This window comes from Triturus cristatus, chromosome 9 (genome assembly GCF_964204655.1).
Source record: "Triturus cristatus chromosome 9, aTriCri1.1, whole genome shotgun sequence".
In the NCBI taxonomy this organism is placed as follows: domain Eukaryota; kingdom Metazoa; phylum Chordata; class Amphibia; order Caudata; family Salamandridae; genus Triturus; species Triturus cristatus.
Window position 1 is genome coordinate 434,671,850 of NC_140592.1, and position 15,348 is coordinate 434,687,197.

At 45.9% G+C, this 15,348-nt stretch overlaps 1 protein-coding gene across 1 annotated transcript in view; it reads right to left on the bottom strand.

Annotated features, from left to right (window-relative positions):
• LOC146798102 (cytochrome P450 2G1-like) overlaps positions 1-15,348 on the bottom strand; it is a 610,713-nt gene that overhangs the window by 442,428 nt on the left and 152,937 nt on the right. The window contains exon 4 of the mRNA XM_085625317.1: positions 11,944-12,104. Coding sequence (XP_085481443.1) covers positions 11,944-12,104 — 161 coding nt within the window. The remainder of the gene's footprint in view (positions 1-11,943; positions 12,105-15,348) is intronic.

Sequence of the window (15,348 nt, forward strand, 5' to 3'; positions counted from 1 at the left end):
CCACAAATGAGCTCCACACTGGGATTATCAAAAATAAGTATTTTTATATAACAAGACTTAGCACAAGACCAAATAATGATAAAAAGGTCCACAATACTAGTGGCAATAAGCAGTTCTTGTTTTAAGCGTAGTTTCAAGGTTCTGTGCGGTTCGTTCCTCTTTGTACGGTTCGTACGGGGATAAGAGATGCTTAAGAACGGGTCTCACAGCACTGCAGACGCTCCGGTGCGAAGCGTACACCCTGCAGTGCTTAGAACGTACACAGTACCTTGTCTTGGGGGTTCGTCATGGACAATGCGGTGAAACCAAACGCGTTGTACGGTGTGATGTCCTCTTGTTATGGTGCGAGCTACGGCTCGTTGGGGGGCCTCAGTCGCGTTGTTCGAGGGGACGGTGCGTAGGTACGCTGCTCTTGATGTTTGTTGCGGCGTACGAGCCGTACCTTGAGAGCGGCGCTTTTGTCTTAAGCGCGGTGCGAAGCAGGCAGTACGCTCCGATTGTGAGTGACGTACCCAGCCATGCTACGCGCCACAGCCTGCCCACAACAGGGGTAAGGGAGCATGCTTGAGCAGTACGATGCGAAGAGGGGAAATCAAGGTGCGGCACGAAGTCCTTCATTCAAGGTGCGAGCTACAGCTCGTAGGGGGACCTTAGTCGCGTTGTTTGGGCCGGACAGCTTGGCACAGGCGTTCCAGTGTACGTGTCGATCTATGAGACGCACACTTCTCTCAGCTTCGGCGCTACGGTGAGAACGGCGGTTCTCAGCGGCGTTTCTCAAGGCGGGGAAGTCCACTGGCCCTGGGACTTCGTTCAGGGGGCAAGCTCAGTCACAAGCCCTTGGAGATCTTAAAAGCACAAGTTGAAATAAAGTTTCCTTGCAATCTTTCTCCTCTACTTCAGCAGCAATGCCACCACAGCAGGCCAATCCCCCATGTCAGGGACAGTACTCCTCCTACAGCTTTCCCGGTTCCTTCTCCTCAGGCAAAGGTTTGTCTTGTTAGCAGGATCTAATTTCTTAGGAGCAGGGTCCCAATACTTATAGCGCAATTATTTTGTTCTTGCAGGCCAGGGGGGCCCTTGCCTAGTTCGGTCCGGTTTCTGAGCATGATGTAGGCTGCTGCTTTCAGTGTGCAGGACAGAGACATCAGACGCTCCACAGGAGGTGGAGCCAGCATTGTGGTCGTAGAGCACAGCCCTATTCAAAGTCCAGGTGTACTCCTCCCACCCATCCTGGTGTAATCTTCCTATTCACCACCTGGCTGCCCAGCCTATCTCCTGGAATTCTCCAGCCCTGTCACTCACACAAACCAGACAGCAGATAGACATCAGCGCAGAGGCGGGCTGAAATGGTTAGGCAAGCAAATGCCAACTTTCTAAATGTGGCATTTGCAAACACAGAACATTTAAATAAACCTTGCTAAAGGATGTATTTTATTATTCTGAGTTCAGGCATACTAAACTCAAATTCCTACCATGTTCCCTGAGTCCACTAGGATTATAGAGTGTAATAATTCCAGCAGCCCATTCTGGCCTAAGGAGAAAAGGTAGCCCTACAATAATGAAAAACGAAAATGGCTGTAATTCACTATTAGGACATGCCACATCTATCAGGGCTTGTCCTACCTTATGCTTACAATGCACCCTGCCCTTGGGCCTACCATAGAGGTGACTAATATGAAGTTAAGGGAAGGTTTGGGGACTGGCAAGTGGGGGCACTTGCCCAGTCAGCATGACAGTACCAGACTGCACACAGGTCCTGCAATGGCAGACCTAGACACATTTTACCAGGCCGCTTCTGTGGGTGGCACAATCAGTGCTGCAAGCCCACCAGCAGCATTTGTATTTACAAGCCCTGGGCACTCCTGGTGCACTTTACTGGGGTCTGACAGTAAACCAAATAAGCCAATCATGGAATCCAACCAACATATACATTTTATATAGGGAGCATTTGCACTCTGGCACTGGTTGACAGTGGCACAGTGCTCTGAGCAGCCAACACCAGCAAAATACATGAGGCACAGCGATAAAAAGTGGAAGGGAGACTCACGCCAAGGTGCCAGGTCCAACACGTGTCCCCTCCAGCTGAAATATGGGGAGAACTGCCCTACCCCGGGGAGTTCCTCATCACTAAGGTGGAAAAATCTGGACAGACCGTCAGCATTGGCGTGATCTGTACTAGGGCGATGTTCCACTGTGAAATCCATACCCTGTAGGGAAATGGACCACCTCAACAGCTTTTGATTCTCACCCCTCATATGCATCAACCATCGGAGGGGCCTGTGGTCTGTCTGAACCCGGAAGTGAGACCCAAACAGGTATGGTCTTAACTTCTTCAGTGCCCAGACGACAGCAAATGCCTCACGCTCATTAGCACTCCATCTCTGTTCCCGTGGAAGTAACCTACTGCTAAGGAAGGCTACAGGTTGATCTAGGCCCTCCTCATTAATCTGTGAAAGAACACCCCCCACACCATGCTCTGAAGCATCTGCCTGAACGATAAACTCTTTGGAGAAGTTGGGAGCCAAGAGCACGGGTTCCGTGCACATAGCAGTTTTCAGGGCCTCAAAAGCTTTCTTACAGGTGTCAGTCCAAATCACTTTCCTGGGCTGCTTCCTTGAAGTCAGCGCTGTCAAGGGGGCAACTATGTTGCCATACCCCTTGACAAACCTCCTGTAGTACCCGGTGAGACCTAGGAAGGCTCTCACCTCTGTCTGGGTTTTGGGTGACTCCCAATTCAGGATGGTTTCTATCTTGGGTTGAAGGGGCGCCACCTGGCCGCTCCCAACCTGGTGCCCCAAGTACACCACGGAACCCTGCCCAATCTGGCACTTACTGGCCTTGATCGTGAGGCCAGCCCTCCGCAGCACCATCAACACTTCCCAGAGGTGGCGCAGGTGTTCTTCCCCAGTGGAGCTGAACACTGCGATGTCATCCAGGTAGGCAGCACTGAACGAATACAGTCCAGCCAACACCTGGTTGACCAACCTCTGGAAGGTGGCAGGGGCATTCTTCATCCCAAAGGGCATAACCCGGTACTGGTAATGCCCATCTGGGGTGGAAAATGCTGACCTCTCTTTGGCCCCATCGGTCAAGGCGATCCGCCAGTACCCAGACGTTAAATCAAACGTGCTGAGGTAGTTGGCAGCCCCTAGCCGATCTATAAGCTCATCAGCTCTGGGGATAAGGTGTGCGTCAGTCCTGGTGACTGAATTGAGTCCTCTGTAGCCCACACAGGACCTGAGTTCGAGTGTGGCTCCCGGCGCTGCAGTCTTTGGGACCAAGACCACGGGGCTGGCCCAAGGACTACTGGAGGACTTAATTACCCCGAGTGCAAACATCTTGGAGACCTCCTCCTTGATGCACGCCCTCACCCTGGCAGTCACCCTGTAGGCCTTGTGCCTCACAGGTGTACTATCCCCAGTGTCCACATCATGGATGCACCAATCAGTGACACCGGGAACCAGGGAAAACAGATCAGAAAATTGTCCCAGTAACTGGCGACAATCATTCTGTTGCTCAGGGGTCAGGGTGGAAGAGAGGATGACACCATCCACTGACCCATCAAAGGGATTTCATATACTTGGATATGAAATTGGTACCCCGGTCAGACACCACCTCTAGAAGGAATCCCACTCTGGAGAAAATTACCATCAGTGCACGTCCCACCACGGGGGCCGTCATTGTCCTCAGAGGGATGGCTTCCGGGTACCGGGTGGCATGGTCCACCAGGACCAGGATAAACCTGTTGCGCATGGCTGTACTGGGGTCCAGTGGCCCTACTCGCTGGAAGGGGGTACCGACCACAGGGAATGGCTGGAGAGGAGCCTTCTGCTTCCTCCCACTCTTTCCACTTGCCTGGCAAGTCTGACACGTCCTGCAGTGAGTGTCTGAACTCCTGCGCATTTGAGGCCAATAAAAGTGGGTGACAAGCCTTTCAAAGGTCTTGTCCTGCCCCAAATGTCCTGCCAATGGCACATCATGAGCCAGCCCCAGTAGGAAGGCTCTGAAGCTCTGGGGTACCACCAGCACACGGGCTGACCCAGGCTCAGCAACCTTAGGCTCGGTATACAGGAGGTCCTTCTCCCAGTAAATGAAATGTGACCCAGATTGATCACCTGCGGCCTGGTCTGCAGCCTGCTGCCGCATACCCACGAGAGAAGGGCATTCTTTCTGCGCCTTACAAAAGTCCTCCCTGGAGGGGCCTCCTTCTTGCTGCCAATGGGTCAGCTCAGGCAGGTCCCCCAGTTCAGCTATCTGTTCTCCTGTCGGCTCCAGGGCATCCCCCTCAAGGTCTGCTTCCTCCTGGACCGTGGGATCTTCAGGGGCCGGTTTCCCATGCCCCCTGCCTCCTCTCTCTAAGGCCAGTCCCTGGGCCTCCCTCTCAGGCTCAAGGACCTCTTCAGCACCTCTACTTGCTGCCATGGACCGTGTGGTGACACACGCCCAATCCGGCATACCCAACATCTCCAGGTGAGCACTCCGCTCCACCTTAGCCCAAGGTGAGCTCTCCAAATCGTTCCCTAACAGACAGTCTACAGGCATGGCGGGCCTCACAGCTACCTGAAGAGTACCAGAGACCCCCCCCCCACTCAAAGGGAACCTGAGCCACCTTGTAGTGACTATCTGTGTTGTAAGCGACAACAACTGGATAGAATGCTCCTGGACCACCTGCTCTTGAGACACCAGGTGACACTTGACAGCTGTCACACTGGCTCCTGTATCTCTTAGAGCTTCCACCCCATGGCCATTGATGGTCACCCACTGCCTGTATTTCTTAGTGTTATCAGGCAGCTGGGTTTGGGGGACCATCTCATAGTCTCCTAATGAGACAAGGGACATCTCTGCGGGACCCCACCAACCTTGGACTGCCCTCTCCTCCCCCAAGGCTACACTAGCCATCTGCCGGGGTGGAGCACCAGTGGGTGCTGGTTTACCAAACAAAGGACACTTTAAATCAGATGCAAAATGACCTATGTTACCACACTTGTAACATTTTATGGGCCCCTTTTGAACAGGTGGACCTGTCGGGGCCCCGGTCGGTTTCTGGGGTGGGGGAGGCTGAGAACCTTTCCCTTGGTTCCCTTGGGGATTACTTTGGGTCCTTCTTGTGAACTCCCTCTGGTTACCCCTGCCCCCCCCACTCTTCTGCTGGGGACCCTGCCCACCTTTGGCGGAGTCTCCCACTGGACCCTTGTGTACCCTGATACTGACCCAGCGGTCCGCCTCCTCAGCAGGCTTCCTAGGGTTGGTCAGCCTACTATCAATCAGGCGCTGGCGTAGCTCAGGAAAACAATTACTGGACAAGTGCTCCCATGCCATTAAATCAAGAAGCCCTTGAAAATCATCAACCTTGCTAGCCTTCACCCAACCATCCAGTGCTCTGCAGAAAAAAGTTACATACTCAACATACGTACTGTTTGAAATCTTTGTGCAACCCCTGAACCTTTGCCTATACAATTCAGCAGTTAACCCATATCTGGCCATCAAAGCATTTTTCATGTGTGGATAAAAATTATGAACATCTGAGGGTAATTCTAGCAGTGTGTCCTGCCCCTCACTAAGGAACCGTCCCCACAACCCCGCTCCCCAATCTTTCTCAGGGACCATGTGGGAAGACATAGCTACCTCATAGGCTTTGAACCACTGCCCTATGTCATAATTTTTAAAGAACTCCTTTACCACATCTTTTGGTATGTACACCCTTGATTCTACCTGCACGGATGGTGTGCTGCCACCAGAGGGAGTAGACTCTAAACTCTTAGCCTTTAGATCTAATTCCCCTCAACTTCATTTCATGTTCCATTTGGATTTTTCTTTCTTCCAGAGCCAGCTTTTTGCTTTCCAGCTCCAGTTGTCCATTCAATTTGAGCTTTGCCAACTCCATCTCATGCATCCTGGTTTCTTTCCTGTCTGCCAACTCTTCTGGCGACAGGCCTCTGCCAAAGCTATGGATGCTTTCTGCTGGTTCAACTACTACCACATCTCCAGGCGACCTTGGCTCAATCCAAGCCCTCAGCGCCTTGAGTAGGTCTGCTTTGACTTTACATCCAACATGAGGGACTTTTAATTTTTTGCAGAAGCCCTTCAGGTGGGCCTTGGTGTAGCTCTCTAGTCTCTCCTCTTCCCATTCTACTTCTTCGCTTTCATAGACTACAGATGGCGCTTAATCAACAATGACTGAACCAGGCATGATTTTTCAAAAAATGGATATTCCTTGGAAACCAAAAATCAAAAAGTATGTGGCTACGTTATAGTCTGACCTCAGGAGCGCCAGGATTGGCTGAGGGGTTGCCACACCAGTGCTGACGTCGTGACGTGGTGTTCCAGTTTGAAGGTGGCAGAGGCGCCAATGTGGACGGCGGACCAGGAGCAGAGGCGGTCAGGTAAGTTTTTCTTTTCATTTTATTCACTTCTCCCGCTGCTGGTGGTAGGTTTGGGGTGGTGTTTAGGGTTAGGTGGTAGGGTTGGGGTGGTGTTTAGGGTTGAAATTTGCTAGGGTTCCCGGAGTCTAGGGCTCAGGGCCCGATACAGGTTTGTGCATAATGGTGGTGTTTTTGTGGGTTTGCGGGGGGCTTGTGTTTGGGTGAAAATTCATACCCCTTCCAGTGGATGGATTTGTGTAATTCTTGCTGAGATTCTTTGGAATGGCTGGAACTAGTGTCCCAGTGAGTTTGAAGATGATCGAAGTAGTGGAAGTGCGATGTTATCCAATGGGCGGTGTTGGGGTGGTGGAGAAGTGGTTTTTAGGGGGTTCCAGTTGATCGACAGGAACGGGGCTGCTGTGAGTGGTGGGGAGGGGGAATTCATGGGTGTGCAGGAAGTTTGGGAGGAATCGATCGATGGGAAGGGTGTTTTTTGGCAAAGTCGAGGAAGGGAAAGAGCTGCCATAGGAGCCTATGTTAAACGTGAGTTTTGCATGTTTTTGGGGTTTGATTGTAGGATGTTGCAGGTGGTTCCGAGTGGATTTGCTTAGCTGGGATCAGAGTTGGGAAGGTCTAATTTTGATTGCAAGTGTTTTGAAGAAACTCCATGGAGGGGAAGGTGTGTTTTGGGCCTAGTTTCAGAGTGCGTTTTGACGCGACTTTAAGCCTTTGGGAGCTGGCGGTAATGCACATGTTTGGGATGTTAATTTAGGGTGTTCTGGCTTGGCAGCTTTATCTTCCACCTTTGCGCCGAAGTGGTAAGCTAGCGTCCAGGTTATGTTACGGGGCACTCCTCCAGCACTTTTATGCCCCGCCATTTTCAAATGTCACCAGCCGCCCCTGCATATAACAGAGCTCCAATCTGCAGTTGATGCAGCTTTGCAGAAGAAGACTTGTTCTGCGGGGCCACAAGCGTTAAAGGAAACACAGTTGGCCAAAGCTAAGCTGAGCTACAAGAATTCTGCATTTTAGAGGAAATCAATAGCTTGCAGCTGTTCCAACAGCAGGTGTATGATGAAAGCCATATGGTGGGGAAGTTCCTCGCTTGGTTAACCAGGGTCAAGCAGGAGACCGCATTGATCATCGAGTTACAGGAGCCTGAGTCAGGGGTCTTGGTCTCTGAAAAGGATGAGGTGTCAAAACTCTTTTTACAGCATTATAATATTCTGTATGCTACTAAATTTACGGCCTATAAGACTACCACAATCCTCAAACATACAGTTAGAGATACTAGCAGCAGATATAGCAGTGTAAGAAATTCATCAAGCCTTGGCCTCAATGCCCTGTGGGAAGGCTTGTGGCAATCATGGCCCTCCGTCAGAGATTTTTTAAAGCATTTTCTACAAAATTAGCACTTTTTCTAATAGAAATTTTTAACTTTATAAAAGAAGGGGGAGAGGTTCCATTATTTTTTAAAGAATCAGTAATTGTAAGTTTTGTAAAGAAGGAAAAGAACCCTGAGGAGCTAACTTCATACCGCCCGATCAGCTTATTGAATACTGATTATAAACGTTTAATGAAAATCGTATTACTTCAGTGCCCAGACAGTAATTCAATAAGATCAGACGTAGTTTGTGGCTGGCAAGTTGATGTCCCTTAATACTGGTTTTTAGTGCATGTATTAGATTTTTTTTATGGGAATCAGACACCCACACTAATAATGATGGTTGTTGCAGAGAACGTTGAACCAGTAAATTGGGATGCTCTTTTCTTATGGCCTTGCGAAGTTTGGCTTTCCTGCTCGATTCATCATTAAGCTCCTCAGTATATATCAGGGGGCTCAAATAAAGGTGTTTATTAATTCTAATTTAGCAGGCATGGTTGACATAAATAGTGAAACTCAGCAGGTGTGTTCTTTGTCCCCCATTTTATTTACCTTTTTTTATCGAACCCTGACAGTCTGGGTCAGGGCCAATCCAGATATAGAAGCACCCGTTGTGGGAATGTCTAAGTTAAAACTATTTGCGGATGACAAGATTTTATACTTAAGGCCAGAAGAACAAAATATTAAAATGACATTGAGGGAATTTGAGCAGTTCCAATAGATTGGTGGATATAAAATTAACCAAAATAAAAGGGAACTTCTTTTATTGAATACCTCTTTATGCAGTCTTTCTCTTAATCTTTAGCAGCAGGCTTTATCGTCCAAACTAATTCAATATTTAGGGATATATGTCACCAATTGTTATGCAGAGCTTTACCATCTGAATTATGTGGTTATGATGAAAAAGATCAAGCATTTATTGGACAGGTGGAAGCTCCTTTCTCTTACGCTAATAAGACGGTTAGCTCTTATCAAACTGTCCATTTTACCCATGTTTATGTTTTTTTTACTAACTTTACCATCAAAATTAGTATGACCTATTCAAAGGATTAGAAATGCTTTTTCGGTGTTTCAGTGCTTCAACTATACATAAGTCAGGGAGGATTGGCATTGCCGCAAGTATACACCTACTATGAAGCCTCTCTTATAGTTCAAAAAGTAGACGGCAAGGGGTCACTGGACTGTTTTTTTGGGGACAAGATGGTGCAGGAAGCTGGATCCCAGCTCCAGGATCTTATCAAGATGGCCAAACTTCCCAAAAAAACGAGATATAAAACACTTCAGGAAAAGTGTGCTAGACTTCAAGCATTGTATTCCTCGAGCACACTGTCTGCAGGGTATGAATATTTGCAGCTTAATGAATGCAAAGTTTTGGGTTTAGAAATACCAAACAGTCATGTAAGATTTTGGAACACAATGGATTTAAAGAACTGGGACATTTCTTGGTGAGAGGGAGATGTATTGCCTGGCAAGATCTCCAAGAAAGGTTCAGCAATCTATGTGAACTTTTTTCTTTGAGTTTCAGCAAATAACGCACCTTTTGGAAACATTTTGACTTCTGTCAAGTGCAGTCTCCTCCTCAGTAATGGCTGTTTTATTTAGGATGAACTTAAGGGGGTTGGGTAACTGGTACAGATAACTGTGGAATCAGGGAGAGTGCCAGATGGTGAAAGGCCTTTTAGATAAGATCACTCTGGTAACACAATACACTTCTCTGAAGTGGAGTGGCAGTCGATTTCGGAATAAGTTAATATGGCCTTAAGACTAGCGTACTTTAAGATGATGTCTTCTTTGTCACGCTGGATGGCATTCTACAATCCTAAGCCCCTCCATTCCATGTATCCAGGAATGGAAGATCGTTGCTTCCGTTGACAGCAGCAGGGGATGAGGGACTGGCACCATGATTTTCTACCTGCCCAAAGGTTGTACAATTTTGGGGAAATATATTTTCTGCCATAAGCATTGAACTGCAGCGTAGGATAGAAACGGAGGCAAGTGTGGTGCTCTTTGGGTTTTTGAGGTGGGGGCAGAATATGCCATTGGCTAAAGAGAGTGAAAAATGTAGTGTGATTGCCTCTTTAGTTGCTCGATCCCTGATTCTGCAGAATTGGAAGACATCTAGAGTGCCAAACCTATCAAGAGTGGCATAATAAAATGATTTGAACAAATAACTTTTTTCAGAGGCATTTGCAAAAAGGGTTGGGGGAATCAAAAATCTTGTTGGTTCATGGCAGTTTATGAAGGGAATAGAAAATGCAACAACATATGGTTCTGCAAAATGTACTGTGGTATATTGTGTGTAGCATAGAGTATGAGTAGATAGTAGGAAAAGTATTAAGGCACGGTTGCACTTTTACTGATCATCACTTTTCACTAGTCACTGTATAAAATATATTTTATATCATAGACCCTGCAATAATTTTATATAAAAATGTTAGGTGTGGAACTTGGTAGGAGTATATTTAATGCACGATTTAACTTTGTAGAATGTTTACATGGCAGATCAGAGAGTGGAATCTGCCATAATGCACTTTATTTACTCTGTGCACTTTATTTGTGAACAGAATAACATTGTTTGCAACAAAACATAACAATATGTTTAATCTAGGCATGTTCGCTCTTTGCAGAGATTTTCCAATGTAAGCCAGAGTGGAATCCGGCAAATTGCACCTTATTTATCAATAGAAAAGCATTGCTTGCACAAATATGATAGTATGTATATTTTAGGCACATTTGCACCTTGTAGAGAATTTCGAATACATTTCTTTCTGAGAACAAATAGTTTAAAAAAGCATAGGGATTATTTTTTCTGGGAATGGTAAGCTGGAGAGTGGAACCCGACTAAGGGGCTGACTACGATGTCATTAGGAGGGGCTACGGATGGGATTCGGTATTGCTGAATCCGATTCAGAACCCTAGTTTCCTACCGAATTGCACTGTTATCCCAACGACAGATTATGATGCCCGAAACCCATTCAAGCAGACCGAATCTGTTCAGAAAGGCATCCGGGCAGCCTGAGTCTTTCAGAGCCAATTCGTACAGCTCTATGAACCCAGGTTCTGGACGAGCGATCACGATGACCGATTCGGACAGCCGTTAAGATTCTGTTTGCCTGAGACGAAACAGCTTTCGGAATCGCTGTTTGGGTGCCTGTTGCGGGCCCTCTTTTACTTGGAGGTGGCTGAATGTGGCCCATGGTAGTACCCAAGGGATCTCCTCTTCCTAACCATGTACAATGTGGCAGGCACCATAGGGTGCAAGGTTTTCCCCAACCACCCGTTTTCTCAATGGAATCCTGTGCTCACATACGGAACATAGGCTCCCATTGAAGTCAATGCGAGTCCGACCGAATGATGTTGGTAGGCATCTTAATCAGTCATATGGACTCACAGGACCCAATTCATTTGGAAACTATTACGGAACTGATTTGTTCGGGACAGTTCCCAAACAACATCGTATTCGGCTCCTTAATGTACGTTTACCGACAGATTAACATCGCTAATGAATGTCTAGCTGAAACAACATATGATCTCAAAGATACAATCTACTAGCTGAAACAACATATGATCTCAAAGATACAATCTACTAGCTGAAACAACATATGATCTCAAAGATACAATCTATGATGTATAATTTTTGAATGTCTATCAGTAATTAATGTTTTTGGTTTTTGAACACCTTATGTATCTGCTCAATAAAAATATTTTTTAAACAATTCTTGTTTCTGTTTTGCTATCCTCTGGGGTTATTTTTTACCATCTGGTTTGCGCGTTTTCTTTGCTAACTACAAATTAAAACCTGCTAAAGAAAAAGCTGGATTAGGAGAAGGGAGAAGGGAGATCATTATCTCTTGGGTAATCAACTGAATTTGACCTCAAAAACTGACATAGGTATTGACATTGATTGTGAAGACAACTACTAAATAAGGGGTAGTGAAGCAATGTTAGCACATACAGGGTCCACAGTCGACTCTGCCACTGAGCAGGCTTTGAGGTGATTGTGGATCTAGATTAAGAAGAAGTGAGGAGTCTAGTACCTTGTGTCAAATGGTGATTATCTCTCATGAATGCCTTTTTGAACTGTTTTGACCTGTCTTGCTGCATATATGTAATTTCTCATATGATGATACTAAAAATGAGCTTGATGCATAATAACACTACCGTTTGTTCTCATTTCTTACCACCACCGGTTCTTACCTGTCCCCAGAAGCTGCTCATTCCATGAAAGCAGTCATTGATCATATGTATCAAAGAATGAAGCTCAGGATCTTTGAAGTCATATCGCTTTCCAATCATAATGGCGCAAACAACGTTAGAAGTGACACATCCAAAAAGTTCCCTTGGGTCAAAAGGTAACCCTAGTTCATGGGAAGAAAACATTGTTGTCATTACTTAGACACAGCCCATGTTACGTATGCTAGGTCTCACTTATTATGAATTGTGTGGTAATTTGCAAACTCACAGGTACTGTCATTTGTCAATAACAGAGCTCTAAGACATTCCATTTCAATTGTTATTTATCATAACACACTTGTAGTGTGTATGCTAAATCAATTAGGCCCTCACCTAGATCTTGAAGAGTCAGCTGTCAGTAACTAGAGTGGCAGCAACACATTTTCCACATCCTGTACCACAACAGCCCATATTCAAACAACTTGTCTTGATCAGTCATACCTACATGATGAACTACCTGAAATGCAACATCAATAGAGACATCAATCTCTACTCCACTAAAACCAAATTCCTTTACCTGGTACTATTTACTGCTGTCCTCCAATAATAACCTCTTCCATGATAAATTCTGCTTTGATTTAAAGCTGTGCATATTTCTGCCGTCTAAAGAAGGACACCATAGGGAAGGCTGTAGTGAAGCATTAATACTCTATCCCAAGCCTGACTTTCTATTGTGAAATAAAAGATAAACCTACAACAATAAATCCAACACTTAAAAGAAATTCAGACGGGCTTCAGAGCCTTCCTTAGTCACTCTGCAAGCAGTCACCTTTGCCATCTGAAATGCAGATTTCATTTCAAATGCATTCAATGATCACTATGCAAATGAAATCAAATGAAATCAAAATTTTATTGTATTCCGTTTTACCCATAACAATTAAAATGGGATAAAGTACCCCTGCTGTACATTATAAGGAAATTACGATTCACCGAGGAGTTCCATGTCAAAATAGAGGATCGAGAGCAAAGACCGAGTTTCTTTCATGGAACACTAAATTCACTTGCAATATCCTTAGAATGCAGGGTTGGGGTTATTATATGCCTCATAATATGAGGGCACACCATCACCCATCCCATAAATCACTTAGGGCCACATGCATCAATGAGAAAACTGGTCGCAAACGGGCAGATTAGCAGAATATTCCCCTTTGCGACCGGTATTTTTGCATCTGGGATGCATCATCCCAAAGGAATCTCTAAATAGCGATTCCTTAAATTGCGCTTACATTTAAGGAATCCCAAATTGAGATTCCTTAAATGCAATGCATTAAAGTTAAAAAATTAGCGATTTCGCTAATAGGGGGAGCAAATTACCATGAAGTTGAACTTCATGGTAATTTGCAAAAACTTTGAAAAATGCACTTTTGTGCATTTTTCAAAGTTTCATGTTGCGCACACACATGCCCTTAGAGCATGTGTGTGTGCAACATATGTGCACAGATCAATTTCAGGGGTGCAATAGGGTGTCATTTTGACACCCTTGCACCCTTGAAATTGCATGAGCAATTTGCGAGTACCTACTGGTACTCGCAATTTGCTCATGCAATCTCCAATTCATTCCTATGGGCCTGGAGGCTCATAGGAATGAATGGGACGGCATTCCTTAATTGCGACTCGCAATTTGCGAGTCGCAATTAAGGAATTTGTAGGAATTGCTATTTTTATAGCGATTCCTACATGCATAGGCTTTTGCAATTCCTTAATTGTGATTCCTTAAAAATCGCAATTAAGGAATCGCAAAAGTCTTTGTTGATGCATGTGCCAGTTAGATACACAGGGGCAGATTTACAAGCCCCTTGCACCACTTTTGCATCACTTTTAACATGGGAAAAGGCAGAATGCAACACACATAGAAAGGAAAAAGATTTCTCTCCTTGCTATGCCATCATATGGCAGGTGTACTGATTTGCAAAGATCCCAGGTTTACTAACTTTTCTAAATCTGAAATTGCATCATATCGATGGGTGGATGCACAGGAAAGACCATGCTCCTCTCATGGAATGTCTCACAATTCTAAACTTAACGTATCACAGAGCACGTAGCTGCATTGCATAATAGTCCTTCCTTAGCATAGCTTTGTAAATCTGAATTGAGGAATTGCCCTGCCTTGCATCACCTTGTTACTCAAAAGGGAGGAACCAGGAGCTTTTACAAAGGTCCTGCACAATGCTCCTGATAAAAGGTGGGTGTGCAGTTCCTGAGGTGAGGGAGTGTTCAGGTCACTTATGGATTACCCTCACACACCCCGAAGGATATCAAACTTTATCATTGGGCTGTGCTCTTCGTCGGGACGGTGCTGCTTTGCCCGACGGGCACCCGCGAAGGGGCCCATTGCTGGAGATCGTTTAAGAGGCAGCGGTTTGGTGTGTGCGGGTATGAGGTCAGGCTAGTGAAGTGAAAGTGTGTTGTGGTTTTGAAATTGGTTTAGTACTGCCCTATGTGGAACAATTTTTATTCTGGCGGTGTACTAACCTAACTAAAAGTGCGTGAGCCCTGTCTGGAGCCAATGATCCTACAGGGTCTCATGGGTGTAAATGGTTGACATGTTTCTTGCCTTCAGCCCCTAATGGGTCAAGTGGCAATTCATCAGGAGCGGTGTCTAAAAAGTAGTTAAGGTAGTCCTAACTCTTACACCACCACAATGCTGGTGCTGAGTACCGTATTGTCACCAGCATTGATTAAGTAGTTTCAGGACAATAGGCCTGGACTCGTTGAGACCTGAAATAAAACAAAGTGGGATAATAACAATTACAGTTACGTTAGTAACTGAACCTGGTCTTGGTAACATACTAGCCCAAACGCCAGGACAGTTTTTATCAACTACTCATTGGTGCCTAAGGGGGTTGGTGGTAAGCACATTAGGCTCTTAGTGTGGTAAAATCATTAGTTTCTTTGTGCACATTACATAGTACTATTTTGCAGGCAGCTTAATTGGCACAGGCCATGTTAGACGAAATGTCTGGGAGGATACATATGTTCAGTATTATGGCCATATGATAAATGCAGTATTGTGATAAGATCTTAGCATGTTAGCATACCCCAAATTGTTCCACATAGGGCAGTACTAAACCAATTTTAAAACAACAAAGCACACTCAATTCACAACCCTGACCACATACCTACACACACCAAAAAGCTGCCTCTTAAAAGATCTCCAGCAAAGAGCCCCTTCACGGGTGCCCGTCGGGCATTGCAGCACCAGCCCGACCAGGAGCACAGCCCAATGATGAAGCATTACATCTTTCGGGGTATGTGAGGGCAATCCATAAGAGACCTGAACACTCCCTCACCTCAGGAACTGCACACCCACCTTTTATCAGGAGCATTGTGCAGGACCTTTGTAAAAGCTCCTGGTTCCTCCCTTTTGAG